Below are 24,870 nucleotides of genomic sequence, written 5' to 3'. Positions count from 1 at the left end.
TCATCCTTTAGATGATAACTGAAAATGTGGGGAATACATAACAGAACAACTATTCTGATCATATTTTAATAAATTTTTAAAAACATTTTTCGTGCAGTTGTAAATCGGTTAATATGAAGTGTGTATTTTAACATGCAGATGTCTGTATAACTTATATGTAACACTTGAGAAAGAGAATAAGTTATAACAGTTGGTTTTATAGTTGTAAATGACTTTTAGTGATGGCGTGCGCAACTCTAGTAAGAAGGACACGGTAGCGCGGCTCTGAAGTGAGCAGATGAATAGCCAATGGACCTTAATGTAAAATTAATATTGTAGTGAATTGCGAGTCGAAAGATTTATAAAATGCTCGCTGTTAAGTCGTCACTGAAATTCTGAAGTCGCTGATATAAGGATTTCCGAGTTTATGCAGCAGTAAGGTTTTGCGAGCGGTGCCTCCTGTGTGAAGAATGGCTCTGGAATGTAAAATGTTGATTGGCGTTTAAACTATTTGTGGCAGTTATGAATAAGGTGTGTAATATCGTTGGCCACCACAGTTTCCATGACGCGACTGCGATAATTCGAGGTTGTTACACGGAAGAGCCAAAGAAACTGGTACGTCTGCCTAATATCGTGTAGGGCCCCCGCGAGCACGCAGAAGTGCCGCAACACGACATGGCATGGACTCGACTAATGTCTGAAGCAGTGCTGGAGGGAAGTGACACCATGAATCTTGCAGGGTTGCCCTGCTCATAGATTCGTAAGAGTACGAGGAGGTGTAGATCTCTTCTGAACAGCACGTTGCAAGGCATCCCAGACATGAATAAGAGTTTCGCTCTGCAGCGGAGTGTGCGCTGATATGAAACTACCAGACAGATTAAAACTGTGTGCCGGACCGGGACTCGAACTTGGAATCTTTGACTTTCGCGGGCAAGTGCTCTACCAACTGAGCTACCCAAGCACTTCTCATGACCCTCCCTCACAGCTTCAATTCTGCCAGTATCTCGTCTCCTACCGTCCAAACTTCACAGAAGCTCTTTGTTTCGCAGAAGAGCTTCTGTGAAGTTAGGAAGGTAAGAGACGAGGTACTGGCAGAACTGAAGCTGCGAGGGCAGGTTTGAGTCGTCCTTGGGTAGCTCAGTTGGTAGAGCACTTGCCCGCGAAAGGCAAAGGTCCGGAGTACGAGTCTCGGTCTCTCGGTCCGGCACATAGTTTTAATCTATCTGGAAATTTCATCCAAGATATGCTCAATGGAGAGTTTGGTGACCAGCGGAAGTGTTTAAGCTCAGAAGAGTGTTCCTGGAGCCACTCAGTAGAAATTCTGGACGTGTGGGGTGTCGCATCGTCCTCCTGGCACTGCCCAAGTCAGTCGGAATGCACAATGGACATGAATGGACGCAGGTGATCAGACAGGATGCATACGTATGTGTCTCCCGTCAGAGACATACTTAGAGGTATCAGAGGTCCTATATCACTCCAACTGCACACGCACCATTACCATTACAAAACCGCCTCCAGCTTGAACAGTCCCCTGCTGCCATTCAGGTCCATCGATTCATGTGGTTGTCTCCATAATTGTACACGTCAATCCACTCGATACAACTTGAAACGAGACACGTCCGACAAGGCAACACGTTTCCAATCATTAACAGTACAATGTCGATGTTAACGGGCCCAGGAGAGGCGTAAAGCTTTGTGTCGTGCCGTCATCAAGGCCTCACGAGTGGGCCTTCGGCTCCGAAATCCCACATCGATGATGTTTCGTTGAATGGTTCGCACGCTGACATATGTTGATGGCCCAGCATTGAAATCTGAGGCAATTCGCGGAAGGGTTGCACTTCTGCCACGCTGAACGATTCTCTTCAGTCATCGTTCGTCCCGTTCTTGGAGGATCTCTTTCCAACCTCAGCGATGTCGGCGATTTGATGTTTTACCGAACTGTTGATATTCACGATACACTCGTGAAATGGACGTACGGGAAAATCCTCACTTCGTCGCTACCCCGGAGATGCTGTGCCCCATTGCTCGTGCACCGACTATAGCACCAAATTCAAACTCACACATCTTGATAACCTTCCATTGTACCTGCAGTAACCGATCTAACAACTGCGCCAGACATTTGTTGTCTTATATAGGCGTTGCCTGTTTACGTATCAATGTATCTGAATAAGCATGACTATACAGCTTCTTTCGCGCTTCAGAATATGTTGTTTAGTAAAAGTAGAACTGTAATAGAGCAAGAGTCATAATAGCACAAGAGTTGGATATAGTTTGAACATTACAGTTCATTATTCAATTTAACTCGAACTTTATTTAATAAACAGGTAAGTCACGGTCCTAAATCCTGCGTCATATGTTCTAATTAGCAATTTATGTTAAAATTATGATGCTAGAAAACGTATCTGCATAATCTGGAAGCTTACAGATTCAAAGCATTTATCAAAACAGAGTGGAATATAAAGTTCGTGTGCTGGTCGCCTTTGTTTGTCCATCACCCGACGTGATTTTGCTGAAAGGAAGTTCATAATCAAATACGTACAATTCAGTGATTTACAAAGTGATATCTATAAATATGGCTCCCTCAGCGTAGCAAAAGAAACAATACTGCTTGCTTCTAAATTCAATTTTATGTACAAATTACATTTAAAAAACTGGCTATAAATTAACAGTAAATTTCAGAATTAATAAATTAAATTAGTTCCTTTGTAGCTTGCTGACCACAAAAAAAAAGGTATGGGAGTTATTTCAGAGGCTTAATAGACGAAACAAGCAAAATATAAGATACCTAAGAAACTTGACGCAGGTATATGTAATTTTTCGCCAGAAAATGTTCAAAGTTAACTAACGTAAAATAGTTAGTTATTTCAAAAAATTTCAATTTAGTGTTGTGAGACCGTTCAAGTGTCTTTGGCACTCACATTTACACAGATTTAACAATAAGAGTGAAAGCGCACCTGGTTACTAGGGATGAGAAGTTTTATAATCTGCGGTTTACTGTGAATCGATGAAGAAAAAGAAGAGAATAATACTCACACTCTCGAGAGTTTTGTTTTTACCTGCCCCCCCCCCCCCTCCTCCAAATGCATCTCCAGCCTGACGTACAAATGCCTAAGATGGAGGTCACGTATTGGGCTAAGCGAGTTTTTTAAGTAACTGTCGTTCTAAAAGATGCTCGCTATAGGTGTGAGTTCGGCAATCTAGGTATTTGTACTCATTGCTTTCATCTATTAGCTGCCCACAGGTCTGCTTTGCTTGCTGATTATTTTTTATACCTACGCCAGTCATAAATCCTGCTGAATGTACGTAGGTGTACACTGGTTCGATTCCTGTGTCCAAAAGTAAAATTAGTTGTCATTCATCAATAAGTGGCTGAATTTCATTGAGGAAACACTGTGGAGGATTAAATGAAGAAAATTGGAGATTCCAGTGGTGGTCGTAGTGATTTAAACGTCGAAGTGCAAAGTGGGCATCCACCAGCCATTGCTAATGACTAGTAGAGAAAGTTGATGTAAAGATCAAAGGACCACTTATATTGCGATTTCATCATTATCTAAGTATTGAGAAGCATTAACAAACGTTATTAATTAAATTCTTACTGAAGGCACAAGCTACTGTGAAATCCACCATTCAATAGTGCTTAACAAATCGGCCAGGCTGTTTCTATGACAATGAAACACAGAAGTCGGTAGTTCATTAAGAAAAAAAGCGCTGAACATTGATGGCAGTGACGTGAGAAAGTAGATGAATGTACAGGGTTAAATGAAATAGTAAAATTACTTTAAAAATACACTTCAGTTTATTAATGGAAAACGGTATCTTGTTAAAAAACCCTTTATAGGTCTCAATAGCTTATGAATAGCAGCAGTCTTTAGAAATGCAATAAGAAGCAGTTTATCATTTGTTGTTAAGAAAAGCATTCATTGAAGGGATTTATAATATAGAGAATATACATATTCTAAATGGGCCTTTGGACAGCTGGACTTATTGAAGAGAAGTTAACAACACATTTAGTACCTTATACGGTGCTTTGCTAGCAAGGAAACACAGTTATAACTTTTCATAAATTAAATATAAAGGAAAGACAACTGGCTTCCACATTATGTCTTTCAAATCCTAGACAGCCATCTGAAGGTACTAAACGTGTTATGTCGCAATTATTTCTAAATGATACTTTCCACTCGTTTTGCGTAAATAAAATTCAGCTTCATGATTACATAAGATAGAGTACTATAAATATTTTTACGGACTCTTACAAACTTATTCTGTTCATTACATCTACATCATACTCCGCAAGCAACCTAATGGTGTGTGGCGGAGGGTACTTTCGGTACTACTATCTGATCCCTCCAACCCGTTCCACTCGCGAATAGTACGTGGGAAGAATGATTGTCGGTAAGCCTCTGTACTGGCTCTAATTTCTTGAATTTCCTCGTCATGGTGACTACGCGACATGTATGTGGGGGGAAGTAATATGTTGTGTGACTCCTCCTGAGAAGTGCTGTCTCGAAATTTCAATAGTAAATCTCTCCGTGATGCACAACGTCTCTCTTGTAACGTCTGCCAGTCGAGTTTGTTTAGCCTCTCCGTAACGCTCTCTCGCCAGCTAAACGATCCTGTAACGAAACGCAACGCTCTTCGTTGGATCTTCTCTATCTCCTCTATCAGTCCTACCTGATAGGGATCCTAGATAGATGAACAGTACCCAAGAATCGGGTGAACCAGTGACTTATAAGCCACATCTTTCGTGGGTGAATCACATTTCCTTAAGATTCTTCAGATGAATCTTAGCCTTGTGACTGCTTTTCCCACTACCTGTTATCGTTAACAAGGACTACTAATGTTTTAAAAACATATTTTTAACACGTAGCTATTCGAAATTTCAACATATCAATACCAACTGTAGTTGTGCACTTATCCTGTTTGCTATTGGTGAAGCTAGGAAAAGCTTCTGGCCTTCTGCCAGCCTGAGGGTGATGGGTCAGTCTACCTGTAGATTCTCTGGTTGTGGTTGCAACCTCCCACCCAGGTGGGTGCTTTGCAGTACCTTTAGGAAAATCTCTGGAAGTTCTGGCAGGAAGCAGAACATTGCAGGAAAGTGCTGTTAGTGGGAACAGTAGGAGACCAATAGAAATGACCGCACGTGGTTCCTGGGCCTGACTGCTAGATAGGACTGACGTTAAAGGAATTTCGCAGAAAGGTCCGAAGCTCGCAAATCTCTGGGGTGGAACTGAAAGCTCTCGTCTGGTGTTGCAGGCCCATTGTAAGCCCTATGAGGTGAAGTTCCTCACTTAATGTGTTTAAATTTCTTATTATTGATGCTTGGTTCCAGTTAGTGGTACGTAGTGCCCAATGAAGTTTTGTTTTAAATTCAGAATACTTGAAAAAAGTCTCTTCCGTGGTCATTTATGTCTGTCATTTCTGATTTTTCTTCTACAGTGGTGCTATTAACTGAGTGCACACCTGCTGAGTACACAGACTCTGATCCGGTAGCTAGATGGATATAGTGCTGAATAAAAGTGATGTATTTGGACAGATTCAAACGAAGTCAATAAATGAAGTTTGGTTTTGGGAAATAATTGAGTCTAATGTTTTTGTGTGTTTGTTGACCAATTTGAGACATCACAGCGGTAGGTTATTCCACTGTACATGCTAATACACTCCTACTTAATAAGTTATAAACTTAAGTAATGAAGGAGAGAGGCAACCAGGAGGGTTCATATCTAGTGCTATGTAGGATTTTATTACAGTAAGTTTAGTGTAAACAGCATCATGATCCAAGTGCCTTATCATGAGATATTTCAATTTTAACGAAACAAAAAAATTAGAATTTATGGGACTGCACAAAGACAAAAAGCTACCATTGTTAAGTTACCAGAGCTGCGGCACACTGCACGACGTCACGACATCATGGCAAACTGTAGATGTTTACTGAAGCTTTCGGATGGCCAATGCAGGGATAGAAACAGGCACAAACTAAAAGTAGAAGACAGTTTCTGAGGACTGGCGGCTCTCGGAGATCAGTTGATGGACGAGTACAAGGAAGGAACGACAGAAGAAAGAGAAACAGCCCACCGAAACAGGGCATTTTATAAGAATACAAATGAAGAGAGCATTGCTTTAAAGTGTGTCCCTAAAGAGTTTCCACAGGAGGAGTCGATGTAGAAGACTACAAAGTGAATAGAAAAGTACCTGATAAAGTCGCTTGTTTGACAGCACAGAAAAATGAAAAGTTATAAGGGTAATCGACATGCCATTATGTACAGGCGAACACCGAAATTGACTGAAGCCAGACCTATCACACATGGCAGTCCACCTTGGCAAATTATACGCTTTTTATTCATTTTATGTTAAATATGTTTGACTGAAATCAGTCGTTCGCACAGGCAGTGCCTTTAAAACGTATGTCAAATTATATTTCAGCTGATGACAATATCTACAGAGTTGGACAGAGATAATTTAATTGAATGAACAAAGCTTACATCACATTTTACGTCATCATGACACAACCAGCTGTCATTAACTGTGATGAGGCTAATTCTTCATTTGTGTGTTGACTCAGTATTAATATAGGATCTACGTCATGGTCATGGGGTGAAACCTGGTGATGGCGGGGGGGGGGGGGGGGAGGGGGGGGGAGGGGTGGCGTTAGGTTAGTTTATGTCCTGGAGAAATCGTGTGTCTTACTGCTGGCGGAATCTAAATCTATCCTGACGGTTTGTGTTTTAGTCCCACATTATAGAAGAGCAAATTTATAGTCACGTTGTGCACGAGCAGATAAATTCCGCAGGGCGGAATTGTTTTGTCAGTCTGATTTGGTTTCAGTGATGCAAGTTCCATGAATTCTAATGGGTGCTATAGTCAACTCAGCATAAATGTGGTAAATTTAATTGGATGACAAATGGGCTCAGTAATATAGTTGATTTTACTGCATTATTTTCGTCTTTCATTTTCATATATGGTACCCTCTCCTACTGTTACTGTAGTCAGGTAAAGTTCAGTTAGATTCGTAGACGGGAGTGCAGTGTGACAACAACGGCATCGCAGGTAAGGACCGGTAGATTTATCAGGCTGAACTTGCGCTACCGCATTTTAGTGCCACAACATCGGAAAGTAGGTCTGTGTCGACATTAAGTGCCGCAGTCCTATTTGATGGCTGCATACCATCACATGCGATACTATGTTTCAGAACTGGATATTGGACTACTTCTTTCTCTTGATGTAATATGATGTACTTAAAGTGCTGAAACAAATTATTCAAGAAAGTTGATGCATGAGAAATTTTATTTTTATTAACCTCCATTCGATGGACCTTATTTATAAAATAACCAAGAGGAGGTAAACCATGTTTGTAAATGAACTGTATTCCTGTATGTTGTTTAGGAAGTTATCGTCAGATGCTACCAAGAACCAGCTCAAGACAGGATATAAGATGCTAGTCGTTGCATTTTTCAGTCTAACTGTCAGATCAGGGAATCGTTTCCAAAGTAATAAGTAACGAAAGGGCTTTAGTTGTTAACTGCAAAGTATTGAGAAGTTTAATTGGATAGCACAGGCCAAAGCTAGGCTGGCGACACTTAAGCTGGCTATTTTAGAAGTGCAGCAGCTCAGAGAATTATTGCTGGTCTGCCTACAAACGTTCCTGATAAACATGTGGAGCAGTACGTTCTCCATTTTCTATCGCGTGCCACACATAGCACAGCGGTACACGGATTCATGCTGTGATACCGAGTGCTACTTCAGATGGCTTCATGGATGTTCCTGGGTATGGAATATGGAATGATTCCAAACGTTAACATCTGAATGTATGGTCAGTGTGATTTTCTACACTTCAAGAATTGCCATGAAGAAGGAAATGCGTGGCAGTTATGTTAGGTGGGCTGCATTCACTAAGGCGAAGCCTCTCAGCGGGCCCGCCTACTTAGCGAGGGACATTGTTAGTCTAGGCACCTTTACTCGCTCACAGTGCGCTGACAACTGAAAAGAGCGTCTTGTTGCGATCGACGGGCATACTAGAGACACTCCCCAAAGCATCTGTGAAACGCCTCGTGGGATTTTCACAGTGGTTTGCATTTCGCGACAGATCGTTACTCACTTTCCAAATAGTCATCGTACATTTGTTTAGATAACATATTTAAGCGATTAATAATGAAAGATCACAGGGTCAGTGTGAGTGCGAGATAAGCCACCGCAACTGTCAAATGTGATATGCTGGTACATTAATGACAGTGTAGCCTCCAGAATGCTAAATACAAACATGTAAACGTGCATGCATTGTGCTGTGCATGTGCCGAATGTCAGTTTGTGGGATGCAATTCCATGACTGGAGCACTTGGTCGGTCAATACAGTTAGGGTTAATGCTGGTTGTGGATGATGATCGAGTTGATGTCCGGTGAGTTCCCATATGTTGTCGTCCCATGACGTTCCAGATGTGCTCGATTGGAGACAGATCTGGTTATGGAACGGGGCAAGGCAACATTTTGACACTCTGTAGAGCATGTTGAGCTACATCAGCGGTTTGTTGGAGAGCGTTATCCTGTTAAAAAAAACACCCTGTGGAACATGAATGGCAGGCAGAACAGGTCGGATCACCAGACCGATGTACAAATTTGCAGTACGGGTGCGCGGGATAAGCATGAGGGTGCTTCCGCTGTCATACCAAGTCACACCCCAGTCCACAACACACGGTTTAAGTCCAGTGTGTCTAGCACACGGACAGGTTGGTAGCGAATCCTTAACTGGCCTCCCTCTAGCCAGCATACGGACATCACTGGCACCTAAGCAAAAAAACGAAACTCGTTCCTGGAATCCAGTGAGATCTCTTTTGACGCCACTGAAGTGGCGAATAACGTTTGTTTGGGGTCAGTGTAATGCACGCTACAGGCCCTCTGGCTAAGAGCTGTCCTTGAAGTAATAATTTGTAAGAGATTGTTGCATAACTGCGGTGTCAGCTGGTGCTCAGATTCCTCCTGCAGATGCAGTTCGATGCGCCAGAGCCATATACCGAACACGATGGTCTTCCCACTGGGAAGTCCCACATCCTTCTTAGTACATTCTCACGATCGCCGCTGCCAACAATCATGTTCCGTGATTACATTCCTGCCAAGTATTTCTGCAATATCGCAGAGCAACATTCAGCTTAGCCTTAGGTGCGCGGAGTGGCCGCGTCGTCAAGGGCGTCATGTTACGGATTGCGCGGTCCCTCCCGCCAGAGGTTCGAGTCCTCCCTCGGGCATGGATGTGTGTGTTGTTCTTAGTATAAGTTAGCTTCGATTAGTTTAAGTAGTGTGTAAGCGTAGGGACCGATGACATCAGCAGTTTGGTCCCTTAGGAATTGACACACATTTGGACATTTCGTAGCCTTATTACACGACCTCGTTCAAACTCAGTGAGGTGTTGGTAATGGCGTCTTTCTCGCCTTAAAGGGATTTTCGACTAACATCAACTCACCACGACCAGTCTCTAAGGTAACTAACTCTCGCGACCGTTAGACTGTGTATTTAAAGCAAACCTTATTTCATTCCTGTTAGTGATCCTACTAGCGCTACTCTTATGTAACTAGCGCGAAATTCTAATAGTCATCATCTTTCAGATTGGCAACACGCCCGCCAACTTTTGTTGATGTCGCACAACTCCTTCTTAGCGTTGCGATTTTTTTCCACCAGTATAGCATCTTGTAAACATGTTTAATTTAGCCACAGTTGGCTCATTATCAAACTGAACCATATTTTTGCAGCAGAATCACTGTGAACAGTCATTTAGAAGTAATGATGCAGTAGTAAGAGGGCCTCAAGGGTTCGACAAGCATGTCGGTATTCAAAGAAACCATAAATTGAAGATATGAAGTGAAATGGTTTCCCAGGGCGACAGTAACAAAATCGGCGTTCACCAGCAGAATCACTTGGCCATTGAACGGACATCATCTCTACCTGATGACTGGCTAGTGCCAAAGCTTTGTGCTGTAGAGATGGCGACGACGTACACAATATAGGTATACTGGAAACATGGATTTATTAGGGAAGCAACAGCAATGTTCATACGTCGATATTATACCGATGATATATCTAAAATGTCACTACAGCCCCTCGATATACAACGTATTTAATAAAAGGTGGTAGTAGAGCTAATACGAAAATTTCCTACAATGAAATGACCGGACACCAGTGTGTGTTGAGATATGGGCAGTTCAAGTTCCACAGCTAATTTGAAATTTGAACAATCAGCCCTAGACAAAGCTAATAACAAACCATCTCTTTGCTATCGATATGTAGATGACACATTTGTGGTTTGGTCCCATGGCAGAAAGGCCTTGGACGATTTCTATGATTATCTAAATAAAATTCACCCAAAAATACAGTTTACCATGGAAATAGAAAAGGATAACAGAATATCTTTCTTGGATGTCTTAGTTATGGGACGGTCCGATAGAAGCTTGGAATATAAAGTTTTTCGGAAGGCAACACATACGGACAGATATTTACATAAAAATTCTAATCATCATCCACAACAAAAAAGGGGTATCATAAAAAGTCTTGTCGATCGAGCGGAACGGATATGTACACCTTAACATTTGGATGCTGAAGTGAAACATCTGAAGCAGGCTTTTGAAAAAAACGGCTACTCAAGAAAAGAGATAAATAGAATTTTGCGTCCAAGGAATAGAGGACCAAAAGATAAGAATGAGCCTCTACGACAGAAAAATACAGTAGTTCTCCCTTTTATTACAAAATTAACAGATCGGATCGGTAAGATTTTACGAAAACATGACATAAAACCTGTCTTTAAACCAACAAAGAAAATAAGTCAAGTACTACGATCTGTGAAGGATAAACGCCCTCTCCTGTCGACATGTGGTGTGTATAAAATTCCATGTACCTGTGGTAAAGTTTATATTGGTACTACCAAAAGAAGCGTAAACACGCGACTGAAAGAGCATAAAAGTTTTTGTCGACTCGGAAAAATAGAAAAATCAGCTGTAGCGGAACATGCTCTTCAACCAGGCAACCACCAAGTGAAGTTTTCGGATACCGAGGTTTTATCTACAACGTTAAATTACTATCCACGGCTATATAGAGAAGCTATTGAGATTTATAAACATCACGATAATTTTAATAGGAAAGAGGAGGCTATGAAACTTAGCGATATATGGACAGTGGCTCTACAAAATTGCTAACAATTTTTATCTTTGACAAGGTGGTAATCGATAGTCAACCTTATCTTTGCTATGGATTATCACTGCTCATCACGTGTCACATGAACCACGCCCCCCTTTCTCACAATATATAAGTCGCTCTCAGACACACGACCAGCCAGTCGGCAAGACTCAGCGGAGCAGCGCCTCTGAGGAAGTCCAGCGCAGTCCTGGACGAAACGTAAGGAGCAGAAAAGTTCTTGGACCACGACCTCACATCCCGGAAAGTATATCACCAGCCACAGCTAACAGCCTGCATTTTACTGACACGTGAGGCAGGGGTCAAAAGAGATGTCTTAATAAATTGCCGTAGTGTGCACTTATTGGGCACGTACATATTGTCGAGTGATCATGGAGGTGATGGGCAGGGATTGTCGATGACATACTCATAGGGCCATTCACTTCACCAAAAAAATTAAAAGGTGCTGTCTGTCACCCGTTTCTGCAGGATGATTTAACGGCGTAGCTGAAGCGCGTTACCGTTGCAGAAGAAAACGAATATCTTTTATGAACGATGGCGCAACGCCGCTTTTTTCACGTATCCTCCCTCAGCGCCTTACTGTTACGGTTCATGAAGCACGGATTCGTCGAGGAGATCCGGTAGCATGGCCTCCCCTTTCATCGCACTTGAATCCTTTGGCTTTCTAGCCGTGGGCACGTTTAAAGGCACTGGAATATGGCCAACTGATCGACAATAAGCAGACCTTACAGAACGCGTGAGTAGTACGTGTGACGCACTCCGAATGGAGCACAGTGTATTTAAAGGAGTGCGTGGTTCATTACGACGAAGGGCTGAGGCATGTGCTTGGATCCGTGGTGACGACATACAGCACTGCCTAATGAGGCAACAACTATGGAACAGACTGGTGACAGATGGGAATGTGGTGACAAACTTGCCCATATTTGTTTCTGGTCATATTGTTGCAGGAGCTTTTCTTCTACTTTCCACACTGCCACATCCTAATGGAATGTACGAGACTTTACTAAGAATGCTGTATAGTGCCGCCATTTTCTGTAAACATTTCCTTTTTCTCATATACTTCTTCACGTTAGTCTATCATTATTTCGCTATATAAGTACACAACTTACACTCATATCTACCTGTTCACTGCATATGAATCACTTCCTCCTACTAACTGCATTAATATTGGCTTACCATAACTTACCAGCTAAGTTACTTACCTATAATTAAAAAGAACCAAAACGGGAACACTAAATTTTTTATAAAAATTATAGTCCTACACAAATCGTGTGGAAACCAACAATGACAGAACTCAGGCCGGATTTAAATAATGAAATATTCCTGTTTCGAAATAATGAACTTTTTCCAAGATCAGAATCTATTATATGTCAAAAATTTCAAACGTCGCTTCCGTGTGGAAACCAACAGTGTCAAAACTCAGGTCGAATTTAAATAATGAAATATTCCTGTTTCGAAATAATGAACTTTTTCCAAGATCAGAATCTATTATATGTCAAAAATTTCAAACGTCGCTTCCGGTACATTGATATTATCGCAATGTTAGCCACCTCCGTGCTGACATCGTTCGTATTCTTCAACAACATTTCTTTTCATCGATGACAGTCAACACAAAGATATGTTACAATCGTATGGAACATAGAAATGACTGTGGGGTGGCCACATGAGAGATGTTATGTACGTGTGGCCCAAGGATCGGCCGACGCTGCGCGAACATGGGGGCGTATACAGATACATGTAGCTCACCTATTAAGCCGTCAGCGCCACATTTGTAGTTAGTACACGTGGCCGAGGTGCCTTCCTCATCGCAGAAACACGTGTTGCATCTCTTCTTGTACGTCGTACGTGGCTGACAAAATGCCGGCTGTGCCGAAATCGATGCACGTTTCACTCGCCTTGCAGGTTCGCCAGCTGTACGAAAATGAGCGAAGATGCCAGATTAGTAATAGTTCTTTAAAAACAAAGAAATCGACCTTACTAGATGACTTCTTCACTTATTAACCTATTTCTTCACTCACACAATTAGCCCCTCCTCTCCCCCCTTCCCCACCCCCCGACACACACACACACACACACACACACACACACACACACATGTAGTGATGCAATAATGTATCTGTTAGTAATGAAACATGTACTAATCACGAAAGCACAAAAGCCAGAACCGTTTCCAACTTACAAGTACAATTGTAAACTGTAAGATGTGCAAAGTCAAAACCATCAGAGCTTCAAAATATACGCAATTTCAATTTTAAAAAAAGTTTCACCAGCAGTGAGGAAACAGCTATATGGAACACAGCAACAGTGGTGACAGGGTAAACAATAAAGATGATTAATCTAATAAATAAGATAGTTCCACAATTGCAGACACTTTAAATAATCTTTCTCTGTCAGTAGATAATTTGGATTTCAGTCCTTAGGTAGCCTACAGTTTCTACGAAACCTATATCAAAACAGTTTTTAAAAAAGTTACATCTTACATCACAAAAAGAAATTTTTAATTCTATTAAAACTAAGTGTTGAACTGATTTTCATTAAGTATAGTAATACGACCTAATGTAAGACATAAAACAATTAAATACAATAGCTGCCAACGGGCATTCACTTATTACAACGGGGAAAGTTGAAAATGTGTGCCTGACCAGGATCCGAATACTTGTCTCCTACTTACTAATAAGATGTGCTGACCACTACGTCGTACGGACACACTGGTCACAACAACTTCATGGTCTACCCTAGGAGCCTTCATCTGCTAGTAAGCATGAGGCCCAGGTTCGAATCCTGGTGCATCAAAATATTTCAACTTATCCCATTGATACAGATCAATGTCCACTTCGAGCTAATGTATTTAAATTCTTTGTGCCTTGATTCATAATGCCCACAGGATCAAAATGGTATCTTTTTTTGTTCATGTCCGAAAGAACAGACATCAAATATATGAATATTTGTTTCAATGGAGCTTCGTTACACTGTATATTGAATTAGTTAATGAATCTTTTCACGCTCGTACTTTTCCACACAGACCTTAACGTACTCTTATCAAATCACTTCACTTAGAAACACGAAACATTAGCACAGAATTGTTGGCTGCCGCCTGTCACAGCTTTGGAAGTCCGCTTGGAATGCGCTGCTAGCGAGGTCGCAGAAGAAACCTGTGATCAAAAACCACTGACGCTGTCACCTCAAAGTCAGCCAGTCCGGCCTGAGGCTCATCGCCCGCCTCCTGCGGGTGCGCATTTTCTGTGCCTGTCTCGCTTGAAAATCAATAATTTGTTCCGTCAACCACTGCTCCTCTGCTCAACCTCATACAGAGAACCACTCGACCACACCTCCCTGCAGAAGTGATGTCAGAAAAGCTCCGGAGTTGAGATTTCTTAACTGACGAGTGCAGCAGTTACGACAATGGCAGTGCAGCAATGGCGTTCAACGACTTTGTGAAAACAAGTGCCGACAAATTTTTTTCACCATGGTGTGTATGACTTTTTCTCGTGCTGCCTTATATTTTTATTTGTAATCTTCTGGTAGTATCAGTGAAATGACAGTAAAGAAGTTTCGGCTTACAGAGCAGTACAGCACTTGTTTTATCAGTGAACTGAAGAGCGAGTGTATAATGTGAATTTGCAAAGGGTATTAGAGAGACTACAGGAGAAAAAAAAAAGGAACAGTCAATTCCTATCTAATCTCCACCTGTTCCAAGAGCCAGAAACGCCTCCTTCAGCAAATATGGTGATCATATTTTTAGTTTTTTTAATAACTCACATCCTGCTGCAAAGTTAGGGAACTAGAATGACGAGCAGAATTTAAGTTTGTCTCGACTGAAATTAGCAGGGAATGCCAAGAAGTACGTGGTGCGTCATGAAAAGTTTCGAAATGTTCAGTCCTCCCTGGACATGCATGTTCAAATGGTTCAAATGACTCTGAGCACTATGGGACTTAACTTATGAGGTAATCAGTCCCCTAGAACTTAGAACTACTTAGACCTAACTAACCTAAGGACATCACACACATACATGCCCGAGGCAGGATTCGAACCTGTGACCGTTGCGGTCGCGCGGTTCCAGACTGTAGCGTCTAGAACCGCTCGGCTACACCGGCCGGCGGACATGCAGGAAATGATGTAACGTTGTACACGGTCAAGTAACGTTAATGTGGTCATCCTCTATGTTTGACGTCAGCGTGCAATGACAATTCACAGACGGAAGGTGGCTGACTAGTGTGAAGGTTTTATAAAGCTTGTCCAGGGGACAATGACAATAGTGTAATCGTTGCCGTAATGTGGAATAGATCAATATATCTGACGCCCAAAATGACACGATCATTTGTGTTTGGGCCAAGGCTGGAGGCATTTCAGAAAAGGCTAAATTCGTAAACTGTTCGCGTGTCTCCATGATAAAAGTATACAGAGTATTTCAAAACTGCGCTATCCAAAACTTTCACTGACACACTCTGGTGCACCACAGGAAATAAGGGGGAACGACGGCTGTAGAAATTTGTAAAGGCAAATACACGTGCAATTGTTGAACAGCTATCTGTCCAGATGAAACCAGGGCTACCAACAGTGTCTCCTCAATGTCCGTTCACTGAAAGTTGCTGTGTGTGGGCCTCTGCAGTAGGTATGTTGTTCATGCACCCATCCCGACTACTGTTCACTGCCGACAAAGGCTGAAATTGGACGCCCACTGATTGGTGACAGGTCATATTTTCAGGTGAATTACGTTTTATGTTCCATGAGAAAGATGGCCGTTAGTTTGAAAGGCGTGAAATTTCAGAAATCCATCGCCTTAAACAATTGTCAGAAGAATATAGTCAGAAGACATTCCCTCATTCTTGTCATTTTGGAAGGCACAGTTGATCAAAACAATTATGCTTCTATCCTTGGGGACCATTTACACCTCTACAGGCAGCCAGGCTGCAACACGATGGTATCAACCAGCAGGACTGTTGTGGCGTAACAAGCTAGCTACGCCACACTGAGAAGGGAGCCGAAAGGCACGCGTACACACACGCCGACTGGCGTCAAGTCTGGAACAGGATACGTTATGGTTCAAATGGCTCTGAGCACTATGGGACTCAACTGCCGAGGTCATTAGTCCCCTAGAACTTAGAACTAGTTAAACCTAACTAACCTAAGGACATCACAAACAACCATGCCCGAGGCAGGATTCGAACCTGCGATCGTAGCGGTCTTGCGGTTCCAGACTGCAGCGCCTTTAACCGCACGGCCACTTCGGCCGGCCAGGATACGTTATGACTGCTATAAAGAAAATACGTAGCTTTGGAATATACTTAACTTTTAATCACACCTTGTGATACATCTCTCTTGACTATACAAATGAGACTCGTAAGATACATGCACTGTTACAATTGGCGCCTTGCTAGGTCGTAGCCATGGACTTAGCTGAAGGCTATTCTAACAGTCTCTCGGCAAATGAGAGAAAGGCTTCGTCAGTGTAGTCGATAGCAAAGTCGTCGTACAACTGGGGTGAGTGCTCGTCCGTATCTCGCGACCTGCCTTGTGGTGGCGCTCGGTCTGCGATCACACAGTGGCGACACGCGGGTCCGACATGTACTAAATGGACCGCGGCCGATTTAAGCTACCACCTAGCAAGTGTGGTGTCTGGCGGTGACACCACAAGGACAATGCAACATGTCAGACATGAACCACTTTGACTGGGCTGTTCGCACCACGGATTCTCAACCAAGAAACCTAGTGCAACGGTCAACAAAAAAGGTGTCAGTGAGACTCCACATTCCTACCAGTATCTTCCAGAACCTCACTGATTCACCTCCTGGACATCTCACAGCAGACCTCCCTGGGAAAGACGGTTGTCTTCTGACAGGTGGTAAAAATTACTGTGACTCGACAGTGTAGAAGAAAGAACGTGTTTAGGAACCAGTTACTGGGATACCTGTGAGACAGGGAGATCAGTGTAATGTTTGGAGAATCAAATTAGGACGATACATAGTAACACATATCATTTAACAGATGATGACAGTGCCAGTAGAGCCATTTTCAGCCTGCAGAGCAAAGGCCGTTCATTGCATCTTGCAGGGTTCGTCTGCTGAGATGTCACATAAAGCATGCATGGTGTCTCCAAAAGTTTTAAATGAGACTGTGGAAACTGAGACTCAGGTAGAGACTAGCTTAGGGAAAAAGGAATTGGTTTTTAATACTGAAATCGTACGTCATAAAGGAGGTCATCTACGCCACATTCAACAAAACCATAGAAAGCCTTGATGAATGAAGTGTAAGCGACTACAAGCATAAGACACTCCTGAGTAGAATCAGTGACAGACTATTATTTACCGGCCGGGGTGACCGAGCGGTTCTAGGCGCTACAGTCTGGAACGGCATCACCGCTACGGTCGCAGGTTCGAATCCTGCCTCGGGTATGGATGTGTGTGCTGTCCTTAGGTTAGTTAAGTTTAAGTAGTTCTAAGTTCTAGGGGACTGATGACCGCAGAAGTTAAGTCCCATAGTGCTCAGAGCCATTTGACTATTATTTAAGTGGCTGTAAGGAGGGGTGTGGGGTTGAAGAAGTGGAGATTTTTGTTAGGTATGGCATTGCATGCATCCACAATACTTGTGGGCATATTTGGTATAAAAAATTTGAACCTAACTCTCTTTAGGCTATGTGGTGTTGGTGGGGATAGTGTTCACTTGCCTTGTTGTTTGGATTCTTAGTGGGAGGGAAAGACTTCTGCATTAGCATGAAAGTACTCCCTAAGCTACAATGTCACACTTGGGCTAGACTGCCTTATCAAACACCATGCCAAAGTCGATTTAGAATGGTGCATGTGCAGCTGAATGCGACATCGTTTCATCTCGGTTTTCCTGCCGAAAAAGCCTTACTGTGACATAGAACACTCCAGATATCAGGAAAACTGCTTTGGATATGTCTCAGATTTGACTTGTAGAATATGATACTGAAAGGTACACATAAACTAATCTGGATGGGCGTTGGAGCAGAGCTGCCAGTTAATATTTCACGTGTCATTGTGACGTTGATGGAAAATGAAGAACACCGTACATTCGGTATATGAGAGGTTGACAGAAGCTGGGCAGTGCCTGTTAGTGAAGACAACTTTAGTTCGCTAGAAGCAGAGCTATCACATGCTGCATTAACAGCTACCTTGCAGTTATTGAAGGAGGGAGAATTAAATAAGGAGGATTGGGTTGGGCTGTTTTGGGGAAGAGACCAAACTGCGAGGTCATCGGCCTCATCGGATTAGGGTAGGATGGGGAAGGTAGTGCCCTTTCAAAGGAACCATCCCGACATTTGCTTGGAGCGACTTAGGGAATTAAATAAGGGTTTCATGGAAGAATATTAGAAACTGGGGCAGTCATTTAATTTAGGAGAAAGTGTCACATTGGGAAGGATGTAACCGCAGGGGGGGGGGGGGGGGGAGATGGAAAGATTATTAGAAGAATATGTGGAATAATTCATACTTCCTGTCTATTACCAGCTGCACCAATAATGCAGTATACATTTCCCACTGGGAATGAACCACTCATGTATAGAAAGCCACATCAAATTACAGCGTTATCTCCTACTTCTTATGGGGGAATGTATTCACCAACATATCCCTGATAGTATTATAGGAGCTATCACAAAGCGTTGGGAGCACCTCTAATGATTTTGCGATAACGCAGCTTGGATGGAAGTAAGACTTATAGATCTAGTTGCGACTGTCTGTATCCAGATCACTTGTATACATGGACATATACCCAGTGCCTAACATCACAGCACAAGGAGCTAGCACTAGAGGATGGACCCATGACGACATTTGTGGTTCCATCCAGTCATCATCAGTACCAACGAATGCCATTCAATTAATGAATATCCTGATGACACTTCACCACATTTTAGACAGGGTGTTACGAGGTTTGAAACAGAAACAATGTGTAGTGTATCTGTATGACATAAAAATCTTTTCTAAGGATGTCCAAGAGCATTGGTACGTTTATGAGATGTGTTTAGTCGATCAAGAGCAGCATGAGTTGAAGTGTGTCAGTTTGTTTTAAGAAAGTTCAGAAATTTCTCATGTTATTTCCCAGGTTGGTGAGCAAAATGACGCCAATTTGTAGAAGTCATGCAGCAGTTCTCAACACCTAATACAAGAAAGAATTTCAAGTCCTTTCAGATATGGACAGCTATTACAGAAATTTTTGCCAAAATTTGCAGAAGTATCATGAACCATACCCATTTGTTAAAAAAGGAAGTAATATTACAATAGACTTCTGACTACTATCAAACCTTTGTGCAATTTAAATATTTAATAACTACTGGTCTTATCTACTGGTCTCATTCTTGGTTTTCTGGATTATTAGAAACAGTTCATATTACCATGTGATGCCAACTATCAAACTTATGTTCCACACTGCGTCAGCAAATAGAGGATGCTACTAAAGAACTAAATAAGATGGATGAAAATTCTTTGGTTTCTGAAAAAGGGATACTTGGTTTGATCTATGGTATCACTTACTTATGTTACTACTTTTATGACTGACAGTACAAAGTTACAGACACAACTCTTATGTGCCTTAGGTGTCTTGAAGATACTATCAACTATCTGACTAGACATAGTTTACGATTAAGTGAGGTTCATTTTGAAACCATACATTTTTCTTGGAAGACCTGCAGCAATGCGTATGGGTTGAGGCTCAAAATATGGCCCTTGGAATGCATTCATGTAGCCAAAGATAAGTGCAAAATGGCTCAAACTGCTGCCCAAAATTGCCAGAAATTCATAACAGAAGCTCAATTCTGTGCTGACAAAGAAGTATTATATTGACAAATAATGTGTGGTTGACATGTAGTCTGGCCAGCAAGGTTACAGGATGAAGTACTTAAGCAAGCCCATAATGCTGAATTGGCATAGCATGGAAGCCAGCGACAGATAGATCAGATAGATGTGTTTCAGAAGATTATTTGTGGAAAACGTTCATGCATGATGCGGAAACACATCGAAACCAGCATTTCTTTTGCACAAAGAGCCAAATTATGTTGTGAACAGGTTCCATTACAAAGCTTATCTGAGGCCACTAGACCATTACATATAATCAGACATTAGTAGGTCTTAGGAGTTTGTCATTTTTCGATAGATGTATTTGTAATTGTAATGCTAAATCAGCAGGTGGAAACAGTAACACAGTTAATGGTTAACATGTGGATATTGAACCTTGGGATGTAAGAGACTGTAATTAATAGATCAGGGCATAAAGTTAAGTGACAACTTCAATAAAGGTTAGATAAATTCAGTAGACTGAATGTAAAACGTAACATTAAAGTATTAGAGATCAATGCACAAACTGTTTGATTCAGCTTTGCAGGAGCAGAAAGATAAATATACTGCACGTTACGTTATTAATGTCAACTGTGTCTGAAGAGATTGTTCCAGAGATACTCCAAGCTGAAAATTCGAGGCGAATTTTCTAAAGAACACCTTCACATGTTTATAAAGAGTTAAAGCTCTTCCGCTACAGTAAAAGAGGCTACGGAGAAGGAGTCAATGATGAGACAAAATGATAGCAGGAGAGAAACAGCTATGGAGTAGCAGCAAAAATGGAAGCTACTGTGACACCCTGACAAAGCGAGAGCTCATTAGAGACAAGAATATCGTCAGGAGTGCCCCAGGGAAGTATGATAGGACTGCTATTGTTTTCTAAACACGTAAATGGTCAGGTGAACAGGGTGGGCAGCAATCTGCAAGTGTTTGCTGATGATGTTGTGGTATATGGTAATGTGTCATCGTTGAGCGACAGTACGAGGATACAAGGTGATTTCAACAAAATTTATAGTTTGTGTGACGAATGGCAGGTAACTCTAAATGCATAAAAATGTAAATTACTGAAGATGAATGGGAAAAACAAACCAGTAATGTTCGAATGCAGTGGTAGTAATGTGCTGCTTGACACAGTCATACCATTCAGATATCCTGGCGTGGCGTTGCGAAGAGATATGAAATGGAAAGAGCTTATAGGGATTGTAGTTGGGAAGGCGAATGGTTCACTTTGGCTTATGGAAGAACATTAGGAAACTGTGCGTCATTTGTAAAAGAGAGTCCATATTTGACATTAGTGAAACCAATTCGTGAGTACCGTCGAGTGTTCGATACCTCCTCAAGGCGGATTAAGGGATGACAGCAGGAAGAAAGCAGTTTAAAGATGGACTGCAAGATTTGTTACAACATGAAAGTATTATGGAGAATTCCTTGAGGGATGGCAACATTCTTTTTGACGAACATTATAGAGAAAATTTAGCGAACCGTCGTTTCAGGCTGACAGCAGAACAATTCTACTGCCGCTGAAGTACATTTCACGAAAGGAACACAAAGATATGATAAAAGAAAGTAGGTACCGTACAGTTATTCTTCACTTACTTTACTTGTGAGTGGAATGGGAAACAAAATTACTGGTAGTGGAACACAGTAACCTCTGCCAAGCACTGTATGGTGGCATGCGAAATATATATATATAAATGTAAATGGAGGCTGAGTGCTCAAGCAAACAACTTTCCAAAATAATATCATAGCGACAGAGAGATCTGGTCACAATAATGACAGCACAAACTGCCTCAAGATGTTTCATATCGGACGCAACACTGTCTATACAGTTACTGACACAGCAAAGAAAGAGCGTGTGAAGAGGTTTTGAAATCCAGAAGTGGCCAACGGTGCTAACACGATCAGAAAACTAGGACACATTCTGTCATCATTGCAGAAGGATAGCTTAGGTTGACAAGTCCAAAAACCAGGAATTGCACACCTAGATTCTCAGTGTTGCAGCTAACTAGTACTGAGGCAAAAGCTGTGATGTTTCACCCACTGCCCACTGAGGTGCGAATCCTCTAAGTTGACACTCGCAACTAAATCTGAAAGACTCTGCTGCTGCTGCCTCACCCTTGCGTTCACAGAAGGATAGCTTAGGTTGACAAGTGGGTGTCTTCCGACACCAGCACCATGCAAGCCCTATTGATGATCTCTGGCAATCTGATCAGCCACAACCGTTACTGTGGAGCGTGGTAGCTGCTTCTTCCCACCCCTAACTGACAGATACAAGCAGATTCTGGTACCGCAGGCCATCATCTCGCAGGAAAGCTCAGACATAATTCTTCACGACTACATCTATAGAGTGAAGAGTGAGCTAGCAATAACGACGCTATTTTTAGTTCCGAAACATCAGTCTTTTGACTCCTTTAATGTGGCCCACAACGAATTCCTCTCCTGTGCCATTGCATCTCAGAGCAGTAACTGAAACCTACATCCTCAGTTATTTGTTGGATGTATTCCAATCTCCGTCTTTTACTACAGTTTCTACCTCCACAGCTTTGTCTCTTACCATGGAAGTTATTGCCTAATGCCTTAACAGATGACCTATCATCCTGTATCTTCTTCCTGTCACTATTTCCCTTGTATTCCTTTCCTAGCTGGCTCTGTAGAGAACCTCCTCATTCCTTACCGTATTACTCCAATTAATTTTCAACATTCTTCTGCAGCACCACATCTCAAATGCCTCTATTCTCTTCTGTGCCCGTTTCCCCACACTGTATGTCTCACCGCCACACAATGCTGTGCTCCAAAATTAAGTCGTCAGAAATTTCCTCCTCAGATTATGACCTGTGTTTGACACGAGTAGACCTCTCTGGTTTATAAATGTGTGAAATGTCGCTAATGTTGCATCGACATTTTCGGGTGTCTGACACATTCTCACCATCCCATCCCGCACGATGCTACCCAGATGAATGTATCTCCGCCCCATATAACTTGATGACATGCCATAAGTGAAAATTATTTAAAGTATGTAATTGAAATGACAAGAAAGAAACAAATGAATTTGGCGATATTGTTCTGCACCACTTCAGGAAGTAAGTCGGCTGTCACACTGTTACCAAATCTACACCGAGACGCCGAAAGTCTTGGTATAGAGATATGCAAATATACAGACTGCGGTAGTATCGCGTACATAAGCTATAAAACGCTAGTGCATTGCCAGATTTGTCATTTCTATTCAGATGACTCATCTGAAAAAGTTTCCATTTTGATTATGACATGACGGGAATTAACAGACTTTGAATGTGCAATGGTAGTAGGAGCTAGATGCTGCGAAATTTCATTTCGGAAATCCTTAGGGAACTCAATACTTCGATATCCACAGTGTCAAGGGTGTGCCGAGAATACCAGATTTTGGGCATTACTTCTCGCCGCAGAGGGCACAGTGGCCAACGGCTTTCATTCAACGACCGAGAGCAGCGAAGTTTGTATACAGTTGTCAGTACTGACAGACAAGCAACTCTGCGTGAAATCAATGTGGTATGTACGACGAACGTATCTGTTAGGACAGTGCTGCAAAATATGGCGTTAATGGGCTACGGCAGCAGAGGACTGACGCGAGTGTGTTTGCTAACAGCACGACATCGCCTGCAGCGCCTCTCCTTGGGCTGCGACCATATCGGTTGTCTCCTAGATGACTGAAATACCGTGAACTGGTTAGATGAGTCCCGTTCAGTTGGTAAGAGACCATTGTAGGACTCGTGTATGACGGAGACCCAACGACGCCGTGGACCCAGGTAGTCAACAAGGCACTGTATAAGCTGGTGGTGGCTTCTTCATGGTGTGGGCTGTGTTTAAAAGGAATGGACTGAGTCCTCTGGTCCAACGGAACTGATCATGGATTGGAAATGGTTGTATTCAGCTACTTGGAGACCATGTCCCAAACAACAACAGGATAGTTAAGGATGACAATGTGCCGTAACACTGGGCCACAGCTGTTCGCGACTGATTTGAGAAACATTTTCTACAGTTTGAACTAATGATTTGGCCACCCACATCGTTTGACATTGGTCGTAATCGAGAGGTGAGTTCAAAATGGTTCAAGTGGCTCTGAGCACTATGGGACTCAACTGCTGAGGTCATTAGTCCCCTAGAACTTAGAACTAGTTAAACCTAACTAACCTAAGGACATCACACACATCCAGGCCCGAGACAGGATTCGAACCTGCGACCGTAGCGGTCTTGCGGTTCCAGACTGCAACGCGTTTAACCGCATGGCCGAGAGATGAGTTCCTGTTCAAACTTCTGCAGCATAAACACTTCTGCAGTTATGGTCTGCTATAGAACAGCATTCCTCAATACTTCTGCAGGGGTTTCCAACGACTTGTGGAGTCTACAGCCACGTGGAAGTGCTGCACAACCCTGGTCAAAAAGCGGTCCGACACGATATTAGGTGGTATCCCGTGACTTTTGTCACCTTGGTGTATTCTATATTGCTGTCAGTTCTCATGGCAACAGGAAGAGTAACATTTTCCAGTCAATGTGCTTTTGAGCAACACTACCAGCTGCCAATAGCCATGAAATATACAAAGAGCTGAAATATAAAAAGTATAAGCAAATGGGTACGAGCGGGTGAGATACTGTTCATTAAGAGCAGTGTAATCAGTTGCATAGCCCTTCTTTTCAGTACGAGTCATGACCATTTCTCTAACCACCTCCAGGTTAAGAGAAATTTCGTAAGAGAAATATTGAAGAGTAATTATTACAGTAGACTGCTAAGTTACATTTATAACAACCCAGTGCCAAGAAGGCCATAAATAAAAATGTATTTTTAAAAAGTTGCTTGGAGTCATGTTTACACACAGTGGCCTCAGCAACATGTGGAGATGAGAATTTGACGATATAGCTGTGAAGGTAACTTTGAAAAATGTGTAGCCTGTACAGATATTT

The 24,870-nt window shown here is 42.2% G+C and overlaps 1 protein-coding gene across 1 annotated transcript in view; it reads right to left on the bottom strand.

The window, feature by feature from the left end:
- Window positions 1-24,870, bottom strand: part of LOC124545150 (pacifastin-like protease inhibitor cvp4) — a 110,412-nt gene that overhangs the window by 8,808 nt on the left and 76,734 nt on the right. Inside the window, exon 5 of the mRNA XM_047123980.1 lies at window positions 12,895-13,059. Coding sequence (XP_046979936.1) covers window positions 12,895-13,059 — 165 coding nt within the window. The remainder of the gene's footprint in view (window positions 1-12,894; window positions 13,060-24,870) is intronic.

The sequence above is a fragment of the Schistocerca americana genome, chromosome 8 (assembly GCF_021461395.2).
Source record: "Schistocerca americana isolate TAMUIC-IGC-003095 chromosome 8, iqSchAmer2.1, whole genome shotgun sequence".
Taxonomy (NCBI): domain Eukaryota; kingdom Metazoa; phylum Arthropoda; class Insecta; order Orthoptera; family Acrididae; genus Schistocerca; species Schistocerca americana.
The sequence above is the reverse complement of the archived record's forward strand: the minus strand, read 5'-3'. Positions and strand labels throughout refer to the sequence as shown.